Source organism: Thermobia domestica, chromosome 11, assembly GCF_964235325.1.
Source record: "Thermobia domestica chromosome 11, izTheDome1.hap1.1, whole genome shotgun sequence".
NCBI lineage: Eukaryota > Metazoa > Arthropoda > Insecta > Zygentoma > Lepismatidae > Thermobia > Thermobia domestica.
The window spans coordinates 25,085,474-25,109,690 of NC_137464.1; the positions used below are offsets into that span (position 1 = coordinate 25,085,474).

Genomic DNA, 24,217 nt, shown 5'->3' on the forward strand with positions numbered 1-24,217 from the left:
TTCTACCATAGAAGCAGCACCAACTCGCCTATAATATATTTTGACCATGATCAGGTACTCGCGGTGCAACTTGGTGTAAAATGAGGAAACCCAAAGTCGGACACGCCTGGAAGATTTGTAACCCGCTTGGTGCCATAAATGTTTTGACTGGCACGAATACTGTCAGAAATTAAAGACAGTTGAGTTTAAGTTTCTGACTCGCCATGAATGGTTCTACGTGGTAATATTGCTCTCATAATCGTACCTCTTCCAGAGACAGTTGAGAGTACTAATGTTTAAGATTTTCAGTCTGCCTTAGTAGGACACCAATATTTATTTTAAATCGCGATTTACGGAAAACAACGTTTTTGCTTATCTTTATGTATAATGTATACTCATATAAATTGTACAAAATGCTGTATTATAATGCACAAGATGATGATAAAAAAAATATTCAAAATGTTCTGCAATGTCTTTCCTGTATTAGAAAACATTATAAGGAAAATGAAGGACACGGTATGTGGAACCTTCATTCTTTATCACTGCGTGCGTATATTACTGGAGTAACAAGACCGGCAACACACAATTTGCTTAAAATCTCTGTAGGACGAACAATCTTAGCAAAGTATCAAGCACGTGAAAGGTAATACATGCTTGCAGCAACATGTGAACAATATCAAATTGTTCGATTCCCCTGTGCACATTTACAATAATACTCAAATATCCTATTGTATTTGGAAGAAAGTCAATAGAACAACTGTGTGTCTTCCTACTAATATGTCGAGATCGTACCTCGAATTTATCAGTGTGGGTATTTTCTATCAGGAAATGGAGATTGATGCTGTTATCTTCATTCATCATTGCGTGAGTTGAGTTTGACATTAATGTCTCTTTCAGCAGCGAGGCTATGTGAGACGTGGACCTACTAATTAAAGTGGAATCTAAACCATATGAGCTCCAATCGGGAATCGAACCCGGGTCTCCCACGCCAAAGGCACGTACGCTAACCGCTTAGCCAGCCTTAAAGGGAGCTCTCGTTCATCATTTTAGCCAAGTAGGAAATTGCCTGAGACAATTGATGGGAACCTGTAGTAAGAATTTAGGTATCTTCTTGTCAACACTGGGAAGTCCAGGATGTCCGCATATGTGACTTTTGCGGAACAGTGTGTACAACTGTACCAACCGTGGTCTTGTACTTCTAATCCTAATGCTTTCTCTGCGATGAGCTGTCGTTCCATTTGTTGAATTTCCTCGTCGAGTTCGTCATCAGAATTAAGATGATTAGCAAAAGTATTGTGTAAAAAAGAAGCTATTCAACATAACAGTCCAACTTGAGGAAGCAACTTGTTGATGACGTAGAAGACAATATTTGTCCAAGAATACCATGAACGGCCTCAACAACCCAGCGAATTTTTGTAACATGGCGGGAAAAGTTCGTCTCAGCCGTAGTCAGTTGCCTGCGCTAACCTTTCAGCACTAAAACTGTAAATCCTCTTTCTTCCAAACATTCAGTTGTATCCAGAAAGCCGCGATTCACACAATAAGTATCACCTTGTGCCATAAGAATCGTTAGCCGTTTGGATCTTGAAACACATTTTACTATTGCTGCATCTGTTATGATTGCAGTATATGATCCCAGCATATGTACAATATAATCAGTCGTAATATAAATAGTAAATGACTTTTTTTTGACCAGCTTACGATTTTTGTTTATACTCATTATTCGACCTTTAGCCGTGTCGGATATATCTTCCATCAAAGATTAGTACCAAATGGTCAACAGTATTGAGAAGTTTCGTTGCCACAATAGCTTTTTCAATTGGTATAAGCTCTTCTCGCGAACAGGCTGCGACTACGAACATACAGGGTAAAATTATTTTTTTTCGAAGGACGTAATAACAGATGTACACATATCCGAAACTTGCTGTTCCCTTTTCAGCCCTAGAATTGCAGCACTAACACTAGTCGAAGTGTCAGTGTGCAGTTTAAACAAAAATGTAACAGTAGTTAAGTGACAGTTCGAGTATCAGCGCTGTCGCTCGGTTTCTCGAAGGACAATTATGAGAGTTACACTGTCATGTAGAGCCAATAATGACAAGTCAGAAATTCAAACTCGAACATCTTTGACTTCTGACAGTATTCGTGACGGTCGAAACATGATGTGACGCGGGTTGCATATCTTTCAGGCGTGTCCGACTTGGGTTTCCCTCATTTTACACCAAGTTGCACTGCGAGTATCAAGCCATGGTCAAAATATATTATAGGCAAGTTGGTGCTACTTTTATGGTAGAAAATAGAAGTGGTCGCTCAAACATAAAGGAAAAATATTTGAATTCGAATATTTTCGACGCGCTTTTTGCTAGAAATTTGAAGGACGAAATACATTGTTTCTTATTTTCGGTAAGGCCTTTCAAACAAAGTAGTATATTCATATTTTGTTTCATCCTCGTAACTTAAGTCGTTTCCGAGATATGAACGATTTTTGATTTTCGAATTTTCAGCAATAATTTCGAAATTCGGAATTTAAAGTTGATTTTCTGACCAAACTTATCTTTGGATATGAGGCACCTTTTGGTTATATCAGCAATCCGTCTAAGGGCACTTTTTACCATCTTATTCGGCTATACCCTTTGTTAATGAAATCTCGCTGTTAACGTATTAGCGGTTAATGGTGACTATTTATAGCCCATATCCAGAGACGAAACTTTTTCGTAACAATTTTGATATTTTATAGCATTATCACCATGTCTCATTTATTTTTTTAAATGTAGCACAAGTTTTATTTTATTTTAATTATGGAACTACTAAACAGTATATTTTTGATAGTAAGGTGTATATCTAATACAAAAATGAGGATATGGGCACATTAGGTCTTGATTAGGTGCACATTGTAGCTAATGTATTCACTGAAATATAGAAATTAATGCAAAAATTTAAACACTTCCTCTAATGTCATCCTTAGTTAAAGGATAAGATGCAGCAATACATTACTAATTCTTCTTTTAAGTTCATTTTCCTGTCAGTAACAATCATATTATACTTGGAAAAAATCTTTCGGCATCAACACTCGAGACTGGCAACACGATTGAACGTAAAGAGCCCCAGCAAAAGACATGTGGGTAACTTTTAAACTGTTTAACAATGATACAGTGTCAACTTCATTATCTTGACTGTTGAAAACTTCAGTAACCTTACTTTTAAATTCACGGTCAGCAACCAAGAGATCATGAATCTTTTCACAACAAAACACAGTCAACGATTTAAACAATAGTTCGGTTTTCTTTATGAAGTGAAACAGATTCTGGATCAAATAATTCGCAGAGCTTTTTCGTAAATGCAACGTTTTTTTAAGTTAAGTTGGAAATTCGTTTAGTTGTTATTATTAGCAATAATTAACAAGAATTCCATTTCTTCGTTTTCATTCGCATTTATCGCAAGTAATTCCGAATTTGGCGATAATATAAACGTGATTTCTGGCTCTGAAACGAAAAGTTTGAGGTTTCCTGAATTTTTTTTTAACGTTTCGCACATATCGCGAAAAGTTTCGTCTCTACCCATATCCCATATATGGAAGCGAATTTTTTAATTCAGTTTTTTTCAACATACAGCTACAGCTATTATCTCTCAGTGGAGTTCGTAATGTAGTAAGTTTGTTAACCCGGGAACGGTCGACAGGTGAGCGCAGCGCTCACCCTGGTTTATGTTTTTGTTTTAAAGCTACCCGAGTGGGGTCACAGAATTGAGGCGCCGTCTAGCTGTCTCTTGATGTGTCTTGTGTATGAGAGTCAAGTGTAATCTTTTCATTCTCTTCGGTTGGAGTAACAGTGGCCTTATAAATGTGACTATGCGTAATTTGTGAGCGCCACGCTCACCTGTCGACCAACGGCGTGAGTGATTTTTCCGAGATCATGGGAAACAGAAAGGATCGGGTTTAGCTGTGGCTTACGAAAAAAAAGAAAAAAAAAAAACAGAATAAACAACTGTATGATATTCCATCTGTGAAGTGCCAGTCTGTGGGGGACAAACTGTCGGCATCTGCTGGAAGTGTAATGGGTGATATCAGGACAGTGATGAGATATGGAGCAGAACAGTGTTTTATTGAAATACCTGCTGTATGTATCAAGAGACATAAGTAGAGTGTTTACACTAAGATATTTATATCTTTAATTTCGTTAGAAATTTTCAACTCAAAATATGAATATTATGAACATATGCGCTGTACCTTGGGACGGGATGTAAATCTTGTCACAAGGCTTCTAACAAGTATGTTACTTCTAAATGATTCCATCGCTGTGACGCATCTCGAGCTACGCACGGCGATTTAACATTGTAAGAAGACTGCAGATAAGGAAATGGATTTCAGTAAAGAACGAAGCGAGAAAAGTTGTAAGTAGACTCCAATCTAGATGACATGAACTGTAAACTTGTTTATACATGTTAATTAAGACTATTATTCAATCTTCCGTTATATCGTTTATTAATTCCATATCATTTGTCGGCAGTTTGTCAAACTACATGTTCTGCTGCATATAATAACATAGTGTAAAATTCATAGTATTTCATATCCTTTGTATTTATTCATTAATTTCTTTAACCATATTTATAGTATATATACTTCACAAGCAGAACTACATTCATAAACATTAACTGCACACATCTTATAAGTTACTAAACAGACATATCGGAGATACATATTTTTGATTGGAGTTCACAGAAATACGAAGAAAGTTAGTTGCTTGGAGCAGAATCAGATAAAAATTAGCAACTCATATTATAGTAATTCATAGATACAATATTAAACATTAAACAAACGTTGCTTCAAACTTACTTAAATATGTTAGAATATCGTGACAAACTATGACAAATAAATATTATTTTCGATAGAATTAGAATTAATTATTGGTGAATAATAGTTATAAAATTATTTAACTTCTATCTTTTACGAAATCACCGAGTTAAAACATATCAACAACTTTTTATTTATTTAAAAGAGAACGAAAGTGGCTCAGAATTTTAAGTCATTCTTGGCCAATACTTTGAAACAAGGTGCAGATAAAGTATAAGTCGGTCAAACTGAATTTGTGAAATATCATAATAACTTGATTCAAACATGAATAAACAAAGAGTTAATCAAAACAAAAGACAATATGTAACGTTCCGTTACACATATACTGAAAACGCTCTAATTAAGTTTTTTTAAATGTGATCCTTATGTGATAATGGTAATAAAAATGTAATTTTATGTGACAATGATAATCCACTAATCGTATTGTTTATGGGAGCGATTTTATTTTAATAATAAATCACAAAATGTCACCATATAGGAATATGTTCAAAATAAATTCCACATAGAGTTATAAACAATTATATTTTAAGTGAGCACCGCGCTCACCTGTCGATCACTCGCTTCACAAATCAACACTTGACCGTTCCCGGGTTAACATAATAATAGAATTGATCTTTGGTTCATATTCCATATATGTAAGCGATTTTTAAGTTGTTTTTGGAACACATAGCTAGAGCAATTACCTCGATAGTTCATTAATGGAGTCAGTCCGTTCATGGATAACAATAACATTAACGGTAGCTATCTAGAGCCCATATCTCATACATATAAGTGTCTTTTAAATTCTGTTTTTTAACACTGTCTGTCTGTAGTTCATTTCCCATACATGTAAGCGAATTTTTGTAGTCTATTTTTTGGAACAGATAGCTAGAGTGATCCGTTACTAGAGTCAGTCTTTTAACATCTTAACGGTAATGGTGACTATCACTGTCTATCCAAATCTCATAAATGGAAATTAATCGCTTGAACTCTTTTACTGTCTTTATCAGAGTTTATTTTTTTATTCCTGTTATTTCAGACCAAGCATCATTTGGAGAGACTGGTAGACGAGTTAAATGCTGGGAGGCCACAATGCCCTGTTGGTCTGAATACACTTGTCATCCCTCATAAATCTACTCTTAGTAATAATGAGAAACATCAGCCGTATGTGTATCTCAATTGTGGCCATGTTCAAGGACTGCATGATTGGGGTCAGGATAAAGATTCTGGAGAGCGACGCTGTCCAATGTGCCTAGAGGTATGTTTGCTTGCGTAGACAAAATAGAATGATAATATTAATAGTCTAAACCAGTGATGACCACCGTATAACACACTGCGAGCCAAATAAAGCAATGGTTCACTAAAGTTACTAAAGCCTTTTCTTCCTGGGTATGCTCTTCTTTTGTTTCATGTAATTTTAGCTCATGTGTGTTGATTTTGTGTTTCACTTGGTTTTATGATTAAGTCAGGTCTTTGTATAGGTACAAAGAGATCTAGCCGTTGACGCACCCAGACAATCTCTACTCTACTCTATTCGTTTGTTTCATGTGTATAGGCCAAAAAAGCCTGAGCTACGAACATTTGAAAGTAAATATGTAAAATCTGCGTTCGTGGACCATTTATTTTGATACGCCCTGGTAACTTTTAAAGTAATAAACAAAAAAACGCTGAAAGTGTGTACCATGCAAATATCGGCAAGGTGATATTGTTTCACGTACTTTGGCAACCTAACATAAAGGTATAGATCAACGCAAGTGAGATGGACGAGGCAATGCACATCTGGATTCTTTTAGGCTATGATAATATGACAGATTTCGAATGAATACGCACAAAGTTACAGGCGATTAAAAACCTGACTTTCTCAAAAGACTTTATCTCGACATAGTGCTTAGATAAGTACCACATCCAAGCACACAGATAATTTTCAGTAAATGTAATGTCCCTTCTCTTTCTTTCCTTTCTTTGTTTTCTCTGTATCTTCCTTCTTTCAGTAAAGCTCATAATGTCGTTTACAGCAATTTGATCTTAAATCATTGCGCAAGTATAATAAACAGTGTTGGCAATACTGCTTAAAATTTTGTAAATCCAAGAAGTTGTAATAACAAGTATTGTAATGCTGTAAAAGCAAACTATATCAACAAATGTTTAGAAAAGTTGACCACAAATATGCCATTTTAAAAAATATAGCATTTTTTTTTAAATTTTCTGTTGTTACTTTTTCTACTTGTTAAAAGTACGTTGTATGAAGAACCTAGCATTCGACACTGAGGTACTTTTTGGATGTACATTGCTGCCTCCGTCTCATTTGCGTTATTACTGTTGTAGAAGCCTCAAAAATTTGGTAATTTTCTATGTTTTTGATACTGTATCAATATTAGTTTGCAACACGGTAATAAGTGTGGTGTTGACAGAAAGTGTCACGGAAGAGTACACATGTTACTTCTCATTTTTTTGGTAACAGCACATATCACATTTATAAACACTTTACTCATCTTCCAACATGGAGAAGAAAGTACGGAAAGCTGAGCAGAACAGCACAAATGTTAAAGCGGAGATTGCTAGGAGGAAGATTAGATTAAACAAGTCAAGTTGGGATAATACCTTTAATTGGACAAGAATGCAGGAGGAGGAGGACATGAAAGGCATAGTTTCCAGGGTTACCAGTGAAGAGGTAGTTTTCAGAGTTGCCAGTGGTAAAACAATGAAGACCGGGATATTACTAATGCCTAGATTTATGAAGCATTTGAGAAAGTGGCATTCAGAAGATACAGCTGAGAGAAAAGATTGAAGTCAGTCCAAGAGTTCCTTTAAAGAGCGGTCGTTGTAGTTTTAATATAAAAACAAGGGGGAGAGTTTCGGCAGGAAGTGTCACGGTAGAGTACACATGCTGTATAGCGTAAGGTTTGTGGTCTGTGTTATGTAAAAAGAAGTGGTTGCTAAGATAAACAAGGTGTATTGAAAATTATGAATGTATGTCGTAAGGACAGATTGGGAAGATGATATAAGTATATGAATTCGGGAAGATGAAAGATTAAAGATCAGAGATATGAATTAAAGGAAGAATAAGTGTTTTGATATTGGTGCAGTATGATTCTAGATATTTTAAGATAATTATTATTTAATCTACCAACACTAGCCAAAAGAAAGGTATCATTTAACATTTATAAAGTTATAGCACGGCCAACAAGAGATGATCTCTGACGTTTCTTACCACATGCGGTGGGACATTGCAGCCCCTACTTTGATACCAGTGTTACCAACCACGATCACTCTGTCTTATATCATTAATTAAATTGCCACTACAGTTGCACCGAAAAAAACCTTGACACGCGAGTAGTGGCAATGTCACTGCGAGCTGTCAGAGACGTTCTCTTACTGGACGCACTTTTATAACACGTAGAACCGTAAGTTTTCATTTAATATGTAATAACCAGGACCCGGATCTTGTTGACCTAAAAATTTTTAAAAAGTGACCAATAAAATGACACTAAAATTCCTGTAAAATGACCCTAAAAATCACAAAAATTGACCTTAAAACTTACGTTTTCTCAAACTTTTATTTAGTTAAACATTTACATTTTTTAATATCCATTGGATTTTTAATTAGCATTTCTCACTCATATTCAAAAAGTTTTGTTTCAGTTAGTTGCAGTCCATTGATCATTTATTTCTATTAATCAGTCTGTTGTACGGCATTGTAAGTATTGAAAGCGTCAATTCACTTCCGAGTTGAAACTAGGAAGCACTCTTAAACAATCAAAGTTAGCAAGTGTAGACTACATGAAAATAATAGATAAAAACCTGTTTAAAACCCTTGTACGCCTTCTAATCCATTTTTAGTTAATCACCTGATCACATTCTTTGTGGTCAATAACCCAAAACTATTTGTTTGGCCACCTAACAACCCCCACCTTTCGTTAACCAGCTACAGTTTAGTTTTCATTAGCTTGTTAAAAATGTAGTTTTTCCACTCTAATAGTCAAGAAGTAAGAAAAGAGATTATTCAACTTCGTAATTTCCACATCCGTAAACCGTGTTCGTTTAAAGATTTCCTTATGTAGGAAAAAACGAATAAAAAGACCATAAGTGACCTAAAAGTTACCTTAAAATATTAAAAAATGACCTGAAATTTCAAAACAGCAAAAAGTGACCAAAAGTTGACCCTAAAAAATTATATTTTTAGAACCTAGAGTTGATGGATAACGTTTTTATTTGAACTTGCCTTTCCTATGCGTAACAGAAAAAAGGTGACTTGTCAACAAGATCCAGGCCCTGGTAATAACTAGTGTTGGGCACAAAAACCGGTTTTTCTTTTTTCGATTTTTAAGAACCGAAACAGGTTTCTGAAATTTTTTGAAACTTTTTCGCCGAAACCGGTTTCGGTTTTTCGCCGGATCCGATTTCGGTTTTCTTCAAAACAAAACCGGTTCCGTTTTGTTTTCCCAAAATGGGTTCTATTTCTGACCAGAATAGTGTTTCGTTGCTCTCCGGAAATCGATTCCGTTTCCGTTTCCACAGAAATAGTTTTGTGTTTTCCAGATGTTTTCACCTAAACACGTTTCAGTGAAAACCGAACCGGTTTGGAAGAAAACTGAAACCGATTTTGGAGAAAACCGAAATGTCGGTTTTTCGGATTTTCTAGAAACCTGTTTTCGGTTTTTATAAAAACAGTTTTTGCCCTTCCCTAGTAATAATCTGACGTAGTGCCATTGAAAAATATAACTATATTAAAATGAAATCTTAAAATTTTACATCCCACGGTTAGGTGAGCTAGGCTAAAGGAGACGGGGATGATGAGAAAGAAATGAAATGGTGGAATGAAGAAAGTGAAAGGAAACGGGAGAACCCCTAGAAAACCCACGCACACGGTGATTGTCCACCACAAAGTTCAGTTGTTGCGGGCTTGGATCGAAACAAGGACCCCATGCACCAGAGGTGAACGCTCGACCACTGAGCACCTCAGCCCCTATAACTATATTAAGTTGGTAACACTGTTAATCTGTTGGTGTTGCCGTGTATGTCAAACCATTTTCTCCTGTCAGTATTTGCATCACACGAAATTTCAGCGTTTTGTATGTATTAAGAGTCACAAGGATGTATCAAGATAAAGTCCATTCGATGTATAATATAAGGCCGGTACCGATTACTTTACCTTGCAGAATGGGCTTGATACCAAGCCAAAGGTTAAAAGTCAAATCCCGATTGAGATGTGTTATGACGCCCAACTACACTCTTCCTGTTACACGTAGAGTTTAAAAAGAAAGAAACAAATCATATACTTTTTTTCATTTTTATTCATGGGCCCGACTTAAAATACTTGCGTGTCTGATTTAGTCATCACTGGTCTAAATAGTTGAATTAGTAAACAATGTGCTATTGTTGTCTTGTTCTGAAATAAAAATCTGTAAACGAGCGTCTCCTAACGGAATTTGTATACTAAGGAAGCTTTGTTGTGCATGTACTTACACATAAAAGTAGCCCGGCGGGTAACATCATATACCAACCAAGAGAGAAGGGTAATGGAAACACTGGCTTACCTGCATGTTATAAGAGATGCTGAAAGCCTCCCCCTCCTCCCTTAATGTGGAGACACATCAGCGCACGTCGTAGCATATTAGCTGGCACCGCCTGTAGTTTTTCACAGATGATGCTGCGGATTTTGTGGGTAATGTTTCCCTGCAGTTCAGCCAGGATATGGAGGGTATGTGTATACACTTTCTACTCTAAACATTCCGAAAGATAAAAATCACAGGATAAATCCAGGAAACGAGGGTCCATACCACAACTCTTTGCTTATTGTGCGCACTTCTGTAAACAGTTCATGTACCAACGCCAGGGATTTGTTCGAAGTGTGGCTCCCGCTTGTTGGAAGTAGGAGTATATATTTGTCGTGGTTCGTCATAAAACTGTTCTAAGAAGCCACGATAAATTTTCCTGTTTACAGTTAATTCAAAGGACACTTCAGCCACTACACGTGTCCTTGAAATGCGCACCAAACCCCAATTATTTGGTCACGGAAAGGTGTTTCGTGCAGAATATGTGGATTCTCGGCAGACCAGTGCCGCGCATTCGGCGAACAACTCTTTGCCAGACATAAAACTACAGCAGAGTGTCCAAACGTCCATCCGTAATCATTGTCAAGCATTTCATTTACCTGTATCTGGCTCTCAATTCTGGACGCATTTTATTCGATATGGTTTCAGTTTGAGTCTTCAGCTTATGCTGACACGTTCTTCGTGTCACACCGACCTTCTGAGATAGTTGTCAGGTAGACTTATGCGGGCTTTATCTTGTGCACGTCTGAATATCACGGACGACCTCCGGTGTTTAGATACTTGATGTCTACCTACTCACATTCGCCACAGTTCTGGTTTGATGGCGCATTTACTCTAGGATCTGCGAAATCCAGAGCGTTTCGCAGGTGATTTTGTTCCTGGGTACCTGTTCTCGACGCGACTAGTCTCCCAGAACTGAACAGGCAAGGAATTCCAGCTAAATAACTGGACACCGGGTGACACATTGGCACCACAACGAGGCGCCAGCACAAATAGACCTCGCAAGGTGCTAAATAGCTGCGCATCGGGCGGTACCTTGGCGTCAGCGAAAATTACTCAGAATTATACACAATTATTTACTCGTTTCTGATATTACCCGGCCGGACTACTGTGGATGCTACCTTGCAGTAGAAGTTGCTGTGAATTGTATTTGTAGATACTTTTAGTTGTGTAACTGTATAATGTATAATCAATCTTTTAGGTCGGTCCTGTAGTAAAACTTTGTATGGGAATAGAACCTGCTTTCTACACCGATGCTGGACCACCAACATTTGCTTTCAACCCGTGTGGCCATATGGCTTCAGAGAAAACTGTTAAGTAAGTATAATATAGTGATATATTACATTATAACTTTATAGTCTATGTGGATTTTTTCCCTTTAATTTTCAAAATAACTTAAGGAAAGAATACAGAAAGGATCCGGGCCATTTTCTTACTGTTTTTTTACTCTCGACCACCATTGAAACATTTATTATTTTATCGGGTACCTCTGTGGGAGCAAAAGTGTGAGTGGTTAAATTCTTTGCTTTTCCAGTCTTCATTCGTTTGATTGTTGAAGTTTAGTTATCTTTTCAGCACTCAGATCATACGAAACGTAAACCTACAATTTAAGATGGAATTCGAACCATTGTAATTCGGATGCGCCAGCCACTAGGCCAGCGGGAACGTATTGCAGTTCGTATGTGTAATAATAATAATAATAATAATAATAATAATAATAATAATAATAGAATTAGCAGTGGGTCAAAATTCCGCGTAGTATAAAGTTATTTTTTCAATATTTCTGATTTTGTTCCGATCTTTACATTGGAAGCTAAAACTTAGTTTCGTCTATTCATGATCATATATTGCAACCACAATCAAAGCATCTTTCGTTTGTGCTCAAGGCGTATATATAAAGTCTTACTATTAGTGAAAAACTTAAATGTGAATTGGAAATAAATCCAAGGATAAAAATGACAAAACAATTCTTGAGTAGAAAAGGGTATTTTGTAAGCCGCTGAATGGAGAATTAGGAAAAAGACTCTCAAATGTTTCGTGTGGAACAGTCTTCAAAACAAAAACGTGAACATTACATAAAACTGTAGAAGGCTTCAAACTGTGGGTATGAAAAGGAATATTGCTTGATTATTTTGAAGTTTAGCATCCCTTTTAGCAGCGCGCTAGCACATTTGCAAACTTATCAAAGGATGTTATAAAATAGAGGATCTGCCCATTCGTATCTTCATCCTATGAACTCAGTGAAGTTACAAAACAACCGAGCACGTCTGATTGACTACTCCCATTTCCGCCATTATTGTTGGTTCGAAACATTGCGATCTTAGTGGCGTGGAGCGGTCAAAGAGGTGTGGCAAAACTGTGACGTATAGCTTCACGATTTTGTTGCATGGGCAGATCCTCTATTTTATAACATCATTGAACTTATCGGACTTACAGCTTAATGTGAAATAATCCAAACCACATGAGTTCCCACTAAGAATGGAACCTGTGTCTCCAGTTTCGAAATTGAATACGTTACCATCAGAGATATTCTGGGTCAATGAAAACTTGACCCATGATCCACGCCCTCCTCACCACTGACTAAAGAGTTTACATTTGTAAGAAAACAGGTCTGTGACATTACACTAATCGGAGTTTGAATTTTACGGTCAATCGCTCAAGCACCGCTCTGTTTCAATACCGGTGGATCTGACCTTTATGATATAAAATGGTAATGTGTGTTTGTCATGCGCCATATTACGATGAATTTCAATTTAATTATCATATATAATTATTTCCTTGTTGAATTACATGTACTTTTCAGTGGGAAATAGGATGAAATTTGACAGTCTCAAATCAAGGTAAAGTGGCCAACGTAAAGGAGAAGAAGAAAAAAAAACAGTCTAAAATTCGACTGTGTCTCGAAAGCCAAGTAGTAAGTCCTATTGGTATTATTACAATTACAAATATCAATATCCAAAAGAGCCTGAAGTCCTTTTTTCACTTAGATAAACTCATCTCAGTTAAGTAACTAGAAACAATTTTAAAAAGAAGAAAAATGAAGTCCTTGAACAAGGTAAAACGTGGACAGATTCACCAATGTTCCGAAGATTTTGTCTATACAGTGCACTGAGCAGAATGGGTCGGCGGATCACGATGGGTGGTGGGTCACAGTGAGTCACGTCCTGTTGACCCACAACCCACTGACTCACTTAATCTCTGGCCACCACATAGCCATAAGGAAATTCAATAGAGAAAGGTAAAGAAGTTAACCGACTTCAATAGAAATTCAATAAAGAAGTACTAAGTACAGGTTGGCGTTCGACAAATTACATCCAATTGTATGCAAGGGATACCGTAAACCGGGATGCACTCATTTTGAAGGGAACGCAAAATTTCAAACTGTATTTGCAAGTGATTCTTATTTTAATAATAATAATAATAATAATAATAATAATAATAATAATAATAATAATAATAATAATCCTCGTAGTTATCTAATTTTCACCAATTCTTTCATGTAGCATTTACCTGCATTCATCATCTATTTCATACAGCTTGCCGAGCATAAGATAATTAAAATATTTTAATATTATTTTTTTCAGGTACTGGGCTGTAATCCCTATTCCACATGGTACTAACGGCTTTCACGCAACGTGTCCATTTTGTGCTACACCCCTCAGTGGTGACCCCGGCTACGTTCGCCTTATATTTCAAGATAATGTAGACTGAAAAAGCAGTTAAAGCGAAAACAAACAAAAACAAGGAACGTAGGAAGTGAGTGTGCAAGAAGAGGATAAAAGACCTCGTAGTGTAACTATATTCAATGTGCAAAAGTGGAAAATATCTTTTAACCTCTTAAGCGTGTATTTTGAACGTTTAAAGGTGTGCACTTAAGTAAGACGAGTTTCCGAGAATTTTAATACAGTAAACTCTCGATTATCCGAGTCCCGGTTAACCGAGGTAGTTAAAAAAAAAAGTGCCAGTTGACAGTTGACTTTCTCAACCTTCGCAGCATCAGTAAAAAAATAAGTTTTGTGTGGTACTATATGTATATAATTTAAAAAAAAAAATAAGTTTTAGTGTATTATAATAAACAATTTCCGTATAAAAAATTATTTTGTCATTTACAGTACGCACTACTGTATCTATCTACGTATTACACGAGTTTTTGCGTATCCGAAGTAGCACTGGTCCCAGTTACCTCGGATAATGGAAACTTTACTGTACTCTGTTTCTCTCTTTCTCTCTCTCAATAATAATGACAAATGACAATTTTTAAGTCTTAATATATCAGCAGTTTGAATAGTTACGTCATCGAAGCTGTTAAAGAGCTTCATTGCGTTACAGTATATAGACATGAAAGCGGTGTTCCTATATTATTCACATTTATACTTGAAAAGTTCCACGATATGATGAAGTGCCGTGATGTGATTCAAGACGCGTTTGGAAACAAACTTGCATTGTTTTCTTCACGTGTATTGAATCACATGAGTGCCTTTTCCTACATGTGACAACAATTTAAAGTGTGTATAATATAAATATATATATATATATATAATTATATAAAGTATTTATTTGTTTCCCCTTTTTTTCCTTACAGACTCTAAGTGTTACTATATATAGGTTATTGTAGTAAGTGTGTTTCAGAAGTCGGTTATAAGACGTCCATTTTGTATTGCGTATGGCTGCGAGACAAAGTTTGTTCTTACGACGAGGGGCAATTCCTTTTCTTCATGATCGCTCACGTTCAAATTTATTGTTATTTTGCGTTACTTTTTATCTGTTTCCCCACTTAAGATTGTACCGAAATTCGTTAAATAAAGATCGTAAAAAGTACGTTATCGGAGTTTCCAGTGCTTCCTTTTCCTAACGAGATACGTCCCATGTGCGCTGTTGCCACTTTGAGACATATTGTGTGTCTGCTGAGCTAAGAAATGCTATGTAATAAGTAAAAACTATCATGAATTCTAAACGAAAACATACTTTCAAAAAATTAAGAGCACTATAGTAAAGAAAGCAAGAAAAAACTGATTTCGTTGGCGTGATCAGTTTAATTATATGTCAAAAACAGTAGGCATAATTTTATGTATGACAAAATAGCGGGACAATCATATTGGTTAAGTTACAGTATAGCTAGGCCAGCCGCCCAAAAAATGTGATTTGGACAAAATCTACCATAAAGAAAGCACACGAGATTGTTACTAGTTAGTCAGTGTACAAATTACGTTTGTTGAATACCCACAATCTTTATTTTTATACAGGAAAGGGTTGATTAGTATGGGAAATCACCATTCTTTTTTCTTTGAAATGAACTGGGATAATAGTTGGATTGGACTGGTTTCTTCACATCTACTTCTGTGTCTTGAAAGTAAATTTTACAAACCTGAGGTTGAAATGTTTACAAGTGATACAGAAAGGATACATGTATAGAACTTTTACTCTCCTTCAGTGTTGTATCCACCTTTGTGTGCAAACTGTTGCCACAGATGTGAAAATCGTAATATAACTGTAGTGCAAAGCTCCATTGCCTGGAGAACCTCTGGAACATTTCTGAATGAAGAATGACCTGAAATGGTTCGTTCATCTTGAGGATGAAATTACAGCCCCAAGGACATAAGTCCGGAGAGTATAATGGGTAGTAGAACACTTTCCACTTCACTCGAAAAATCAAATCAGCCACAGATTGCTCTACTTGCCACCGAGCCTTGTCCTGCCAAGTGATAGAAGGATTACGTAAAAAGTGTTGTAACAGTTGCCGCTGATTATGTTTCAGAACTGAACAATAATTCTGTCGCGGGCACATTCAATCTTTAACATCACGGTTGTAGAATTTTAGCCACACTAGTCACGCCATCTCACACGAGACACTTTCGTTTTCTCGTCACGGCGCTGAAAAAGATTCTATTTGCTGTGAGATGAGATAGGTTAGGTATCGATCTATATCATGTGGTTTAAGTGTCCGTTTCATGACATATATCCAGTAATCCTCCTCTCGTAGTATTAATATTCGTAAAACAATATATATATATATATATAATATTGTTTTACGAATAGTGACATAAAACGGACACTTAAACCACACGATATGGATCGATATGTATATATAGTTTGTCGTTAATGAACTAAACCGACAAACTGTAAGAGGTGATTCCTCACATCAAAATAAGAGAAAAAGTTCATATGGACCTATGGCGAAAAATACATAGTTTCAGAGCTGGGGCTGTCCAAAATCAAGAAAAAGCCAAATTTCAACAGGCCCTATTTCAAATTCCAGAAACTGTGGATAGTGGTCCTTATCATCGTAAAGGAAGCCACGCATACACAATCCAAAAGTGCATATTTCGTCAGTTTTCAATAGGTATACAGGGTATTCCCTACAGGGTGTAATTCTCAGCTATGCTCTCAATAAAGTTATCGGATGTACCCTGATTTCATGGAGGGTTTAAAGTAGGCAGAAGATAAGCCTTGACGAGAATGGACATCCAATGCTTCGGAAGGAAGTTAGAAGTGTTAGGAACCGGCAGCTTTTTTTTTTTTTTTTTTTTTTCTCAGAATAATGCGTGATCCGATGTATTTCGTCACGGTATATTTCACTTTTTTTTTTCTTTTCTTTTCTTACAGGTGCGAAAGAAAACATTACAGCATGAGTTCTGAGTACGAGAAACCGTGCTGCTGACGGTCCTTAACACTTCCGAGATCACGCCAAAAGATTCTGTGTTCATTGCTATCAAGACTTATCGTTTGCCTTTTTTGGACCAATCATAAAATCAGAGCATATCTCAAAATTCGGTTGATGGCATGTCTGGGAATTTCACCCTGTATGGAATACTCTGTACACCCACTGAAAATTAATGAAATATGCATTTTTGGATTGCGTATGCGTGACTTCCTTTACGCTGATAAGGACCACCATCCACAGTTTCTGGAATTCGAAATAGGGCCTGTTGAAATTTGGCTTTTTCGGGATTTTGGACATCCCTAGCTCTAAAACTGTGCACTTTTCCCCACAGATCCATATGAACTTTTTCTCTTATTATGATGTAAGGAATCACCTCTTACAGTTTGTCGGTATAATATTTACAATCAAGAGACTTTTGACCAATGAATTCAAAAATATGTCATTTTATTTCATAGAAATAAGAATAATACTACCTTACATAGAACAATGGACTGTAAAACAAAAGATGGCTGAGATTCTAAAAGCACCCTTTAAAGGAAACGAAATTATGTGATTGACGCACGCTCGTCGTCTCTTCGTTTACTTTTAAGTAGTGACTTTATATTGAGATTTGGAAATTATTACATAAGTTCCACGTTGTTCAGACTGGTCTGGCGTTTATTATTATTTTTATTTATTTATTTATTTATTTATTTTTATGGCTACCAATTTCTCGCGACAGATTTGAGTTTATCAAATCATAATCATATTCTAGTATCAGTGTTCCTACGTTACTCAAAAGTGGGTTCTCTCACTCCAGAGTTAAATGTAAACGTGAGATACGTACATTTACTGGCTACTGTTGATCACACATATTTAGCCGAAATAGTTCAGTTTAGATCGTTTTCATTTATACGATCAGTGTAAAATAATGCGTGTAAGAGATCATCATTTTTGTCAACCCAATACTTATATTACATTTGAGAAAAGAGATCAGTTCTATGTAAGATTGTGTGGAGCCTACTGTCAAAAATAATTTTGTCATTCATTATTTAAGAACACTATAGAGCACTGGGGACGTACTATCAAACCTACGCATTAGAGACATTTTTCTGAAAGTGGCTTAAGCTAGAACTTCATTACTAATACTCGTAATTTGTTTCCTGTATTGAAACTTGTACGTGTTTCTGGAGAACTCTTTGCAAAGTTCTAGCAAGAAACGTTAACATAATGTGTACGTACATATATTACTTTACTCTATATACCAAAGAAGTATCCTTTCAATCTTTATTATATTGTAGTAGGGATTTAGTGATTTATACAAACAATAATTCATTGTATACACTTAAGAGGTTAATCGATAACATAAACCAAATAGAAAACAAGAAAAAGAAACAAAAGTCTGAAACAGAATAAGTGATTTTTTTCCTGTGTATGTAAATGTGTGAATGTGTGTGAAAACAAAATGATATATATATATATAAATATAGCGTGTGATTTGAGTGTTTTTTTTGGGGACAGTTGTTAAAATGACTGAACTCTGAAGTTCTGTTTTCGAACTGTTCGGTGAACAGCGTGTGTATGCGATAGAAGACTATGTATCTATTTCACCTAAAAAGCTCGTTTCATTGTATTTATGAAGAAAACCTATTAAAAAATATTTATTCTAAAGTCAATAGTAGTATATTAAAAAAAATGTTAGAATGCACAAGCATGGAATACTATTAAGAGTTGCTTGGACCATCTAAGGTTGTAAGAATAAACTGCTGTTTTCATGTTGCACTATATTGATGTGATGTGCCTCTGTTATACTTTCACATGGAATTGGGGTTTTTGACGTAAGGTAACTATTTGGTAAGTAGTTATTATTTCGTTCTCTTAGTTCTTTTCTTTTCTTTCTTTTTTATTGCCCTGCCTTTTTTTAAGCTCTTGAAACTTTTATTTTATATAGGTTTGAGTTCCTTGTAGTCAGTTTCTGTATGAATGTGTTGTTTGCGTATGAAATTTCGGAAGTTTCACGTGTACTTGTACAAATAGCAAAGTAGAGTAACGTTATTAGTTTTAAAGTTGCTTGAAGAATAGAATAGACAGACGGCAAAGTTGAATCATAGAATATTTTGGTTTGCAGCTGTTGCAAGAAAGAAAGAAAGAAAGAAGGAAAATAAAAGTTAAAGTACTTGTATTTTGACAATTATTGGCGATTTTTATGAAATTATCGTAGTATTTATTTTAATCTGCTAAGTAAATGGTAACAGTTATACATATTAAAGTTCAGAGCTCCTTCGAAATATTCAAGTTCGTCCCAGTATATATAATTCAAGAAACATTGAGTACTAGATAATCTTTCTGAATACAAAATTTACACTAAAATACAAATTGCTGAGCAAAGCAACGTTTAGCGTAAAATAATAAATGTGTGACAGTTTCGCCAACTAACTTAACATATTGTCTTCATCAGACACTGTAAAAACGAGAGAGAGTTGCATCTAAATATAACAGAAATACAGAAAATTGTTCTGAACGCTCATTGGCTATACAAAACAGAATCAGCCGATCATAACAGAAGTTGACAAAAAGGAAACTAAACACCGCAGATCCATTTCTAGATCGCAGATCCAGTGGAAAACTACTACTGGACCAGGGAGGGAAATGGATCTGCGGTGTTTAGTTTCCTTTTTGTCAACTTCTGTTATGATCGGCTGTCTGTTTTGGTCAGCCAATCAGCGTTCAGGGCAGTTTTTTTTTGTATTTCTGTTATATTTAGATGCAACTCTTTCTTGTTTTTAGTGTCTGATGAAGAAAATATGTTAAATCAGTTGGCGAAACTGTCACACATTTATTATTTTATAATAAACGTTGCTTTGCTCAGCATTTGTATTTTAGTGTAAGTTATTGAATGTAGCAAAACTAGTATAAATCAGTCAGTTACTGAATACAAAGAATTTTCGCATTTGTAATTATAACTGGTACGATATATAAATTAGGCATCAAAGAAAACTGCTTGTGTTAAGCGATTTTAACACATTGAAAAAGAGAAACTGTAATTTTGTTTAAAGCCTTTTCATGTAAATCCATGTATCATCACGCGAGATAAAAAAAGAAGTAATTGGACATAAGTCTGAAGCACACATTCATCGTGCAAGACCTTTACATTCAACTTCTGCTCACTACATTGTTCTTATCACAGTCTTTTACTGAAGTAATGCTCTGCAAGAAGCTAGGTTCTTGCTCCCGTTTTGTCTTTACACATGTTCTCGTGTATAGTTTACAAAATAATTTTTCCATATAGAAATCATTAATTAGTTAGTAAATACAATTTTGTGAAGGAATTTACATTTTGAGGCGATTGTGCAAACATTTGAAATACAGTCTGATTAATTTTATCATTCAAGAATTCCTAGTTCTGTCTCCTCGAATATAATTTGCATTGATACATCCCAGTGTGAAGGATAGTTTTTTTGTATTCCAAGAATTGGGTCAACGTTTTCGAGTATCTATGCTATTCAAATATTTTACACTTTGTTACAAAAATTTGTCACAATATTTTGAGAAAAGATTTCTCACACCAAAATAAGAAGAAAAAAATTCATATGGACCTGTGATCGGAAGTGTATAGTTTCGTAGTTAGAAGGTGCAGAAAACGTGAAAAAAATGAACTTTTAAATGTCCATAGTTCCACTAATATAGGACCGATTGTAGTCGTGTCAAGACATCACTGAGGAACTAGTATGTGAAGTATCCAAACATCCATGTTTCAGAACCTCCGATACTTGCACAATCATTTTTAGAGAGGCTGTTTGGGAGTACTTTATCGCTCTCCACCCACCTCTCTAGAAATTGGTGTTGCGAGTATTGGAAAAATTCTTAAACATGAATATTTGGATAGTTCACATTACCATTCTTCAGTCATGTCTTGGACCTGACAACGATAGGTCCCATAGCAGTAGTGCTATGAACTTTAAAAGTTCACTTGTTTCACGTTTTGAGCACCCTATAACTCCGAAACTATCCACTTTCGAGCACAAGTTCATCTATTTTTTTTTTTTTTCTTATTTTGATGGGAAGAATCTGTTTCCAAAATATTTCGACACATTTTGGAACACCCTGTATGTATGTTATTTATATGTACCCTGAATAACTCTTCAATAATTATAATACTCAACTATTTGCTTCCACAAACAAGAAAATACAAATTTCTATCGTAAATTTAAAGAAAATTCTGTAGTTATTTAAAGAGTCTTCATCCCGGCGAAATTAAAATGCCGCTAATTTTACAGTACTTATGTGATATCTTCAAATAGATAAAGAGATAATCGAAATGTGGAACAAGAGCGCCCTAGATATTATTATTTTACATGAGAAACCGTTATCACGACTCACTTATCTGCTTTCGATTTCGAGCCATTTTGAAAATCGGCATTTATTTTCGCGTTTCTAAACAGCTGAAAACGGAAAGCCACTAGGTGACTTGTGATAACGGTACCTCACGCAAAATAATATTGTCTAGGGCGCTCTTGTTCCATATTTCAATTATCTTTTATCTATTTGAAGATATCACATAATTACTGTAAAATTAGCGGTATTTTAATTTCGCCGGGATGAAGACTCTCTAAGTATTTTGAAGTAATGTTCACCATCAGTATAGTAAACGAATCAGCTCTTAAAATTTCAGAACAAATTCTTGGGTGATACAAACCATGAAGTTACCTTGTTTTTTCACTACAGGTTCATATTAAGCACGTTTAACACTGTTAGTAAATAAAGTATTTTACCTTCCATGTAATATCCTGCCGTTTCTGTTATCAGTGACTAGTGGGTGGGTGTATCCGAATCAATGTTGGCCTCATTGGTATTCGTACTACTTTTGGCGTACATGCGGAAATCATTGCAATATACGATGCCATAAATTCGCTTGAGAAACAGGGCATATGTAAAATACTCGCTGTGAATATTTTTCATCACATCGATTAATATTTTAAAAAATAATAATGATAATTAGAAAATGTCAAAAATATTTCTTGTATGTCTAATGTTCAATTTGTTCACGAAGATTTGCCAATTGTTGCCAAAGAACGATATTATCGGTTAGAGACACAGAATGAAATTTATATTTATGAAATAGTAGCCTCTAATGAAATCGTTATTTATTAGTAAGGGGAAGGAGGAAATCAAAGAAGACATGTATAGGTGGGAGCTGTATTCTCTCATCTTGTACTGTACAGTTGGATTAGCATATCATACTCTTAAAAGAAATATATATATATAATAATATATATTGAAGTTAATTGATGGTATATAGCGAACTTGGCAGGTTTTTGCATTGTAAATTGCTTACAAATTAGGTAAAGAAAAATTCTAAAAATCAGATTGTAGAAGAGTTTTTCAAGTTGTTAGTGTAAATAAAGAAAATAACTTTTTTTTTTTTTTTTTTCGTAAAAGAAGAGTTGTATCCACAGTATCGTTTTGTTCATGTGTGATAAACTTTTGAAACTGAATCGGAGTAGAAAGAACAGAAAAAGTGCTTTGTTCTGTATGCTTTAGCGAACACTCGGTGCTTACTTAGTAATGATTACGTTCTCCGAGATGTATGCAGTGATTGCTTTAGGGAAAAGAGGGTACATTTTCAGGGCAACAGGGAAGAGGAAGAAGAATTTTACACAAAGGCTGTGATCGAAAGTAATATTTCTTTTCATACTCTTATTATTGCACTATTAAATTCAATATCAGCTCTTGGGACAATAACATTTTCAAATTTTGCTTCTAGTTTTTATATTAATCGGTGTACCTTTAATATGTATTACCAGTAAAATAAGTTTCTTTCATTGGAATAAAAATCAAAATTTTAATGACTATTTTAGTAATTAGTCTATAAAAATATACAAATCGAGGTTAAGAATATGCTTCAGTTACGGAAATCCTAGCAATAGGTGTAAAACATGTGTTTGGATGAAATAAAAAGTTTTAATATTGATATAAATAGCAAATATTTTCACTTCATATTTGTGCCTCTGCAACAATTCTCTGCTTTGTTAAAAAATAAAATGCCGTGTTTTATATTGTCTCTGATATGGCCGATAATTTCAGAAAGCAAAAAAAGCAAGGCCAGTATTGCGTCGCTTTCATGCATGTCTTAGTAAAATATCATATTGAGAGAGTGTTTCACTTTGTATATGTGGTCTGTCTAATGTTTGGTTTTCGGAAGACTGAATTTTCCGTATGACGAAAGAACTGAACTTCGAATGTTGTAGAACGAAATCACGCAGACGCATTTTATAGTATTATTTATATGAATTGATCAGTTAACTGGTTGTGAATAAGTATAATTTGGAAAAGACTTTATACGAGAAAAAAATTTCCAGTTTTTTTTGTTAAGTTACATTAACAGTTCTTCTTCCATGTTTAACAAGTATATCTTTTTTGTGAGACCCTTTTGTCAAATGCAGTAAAGTAAAATCGAGCGTATTTGCAAGGTTGTTTTAAGTTCGTTTATGAATCATTTACGATGTACATTTGTGACTGTTTAGGAAAATTAACGATACAATTAAAACAAATGTCTCCTACCTCTTCCCTATAAATATAATATCGAAACAAATATATTAGTTCCATCGTTTCGTATATTATTGTGTATTTATAATGTATATGTTCTCATACTTTGGTTTACCTTAAGTGGGCGGGCTGTTAGAGTAAGTTACTTTATTTTTCAGTAAAATTGTTATGCCAAAATCTAAACTAGAAAATAGTAGTTTTCCTTCAAACTTATTTCCATTCCAGTTTCGTCGAATGTGTATGTGTTCCATTTCTGGAATTTAATTGAAATACAATGCCATAACAAAATGTATATTAATTTGTATATGTAACAGTGTAAAATGGTTTTATTTGCCTTATTTTTGTAAATTATGTTGAATGTATGTATTGAAGAACCTATTTCAATAAAATATTGCTTTTTACGTCTCATTTTGAAATCATCCCATAAATAAAGATTATATATGTAAATCACTGTTTCCCCTTTTTAGTTTTTCTGTCTTTGGGAATAAATACAGGGTGGACATAAAGTATCTTCCTGATAACAAACATTAATAAGAAAACTAAGAATGATAGAAGCGTGCAAATAATAGGAAAACTTTTTTTTTTTAACCTGATTTAGAGAATTTCCATGTGCGCTCCATTAATTGCTTTCATGACATCCATGCAATATTCAATTTCCATCCATCTGTTACT

General features: G+C 35.0%; 1 protein-coding gene across 3 annotated transcripts in view; it reads left to right on the forward strand.

Moving 5' to 3' along the window:
* Pli (E3 ubiquitin-protein ligase pellino) overlaps window positions 1-23,946 on the forward strand; it is a 221,366-nt gene extending 197,420 nt beyond the window's left edge. For all 3 annotated transcript variants that reach the window (XM_081730255.1, XM_081730254.1, XM_081730256.1), the window contains exons 8-10: window positions 5,844-6,062; window positions 11,561-11,676; window positions 13,944-23,946. In XM_081730255.1, the coding sequence (XP_081586381.1) occupies window positions 5,844-6,062; window positions 11,561-11,676; window positions 13,944-14,070 (462 nt within the window). In that variant the 3' untranslated portion in view covers window positions 14,071-23,946. The remainder of the gene's footprint in view (window positions 1-5,843; window positions 6,063-11,560; window positions 11,677-13,943) is intronic.
* Window positions 23,947-24,217: the final 271 nt, after the last annotated feature.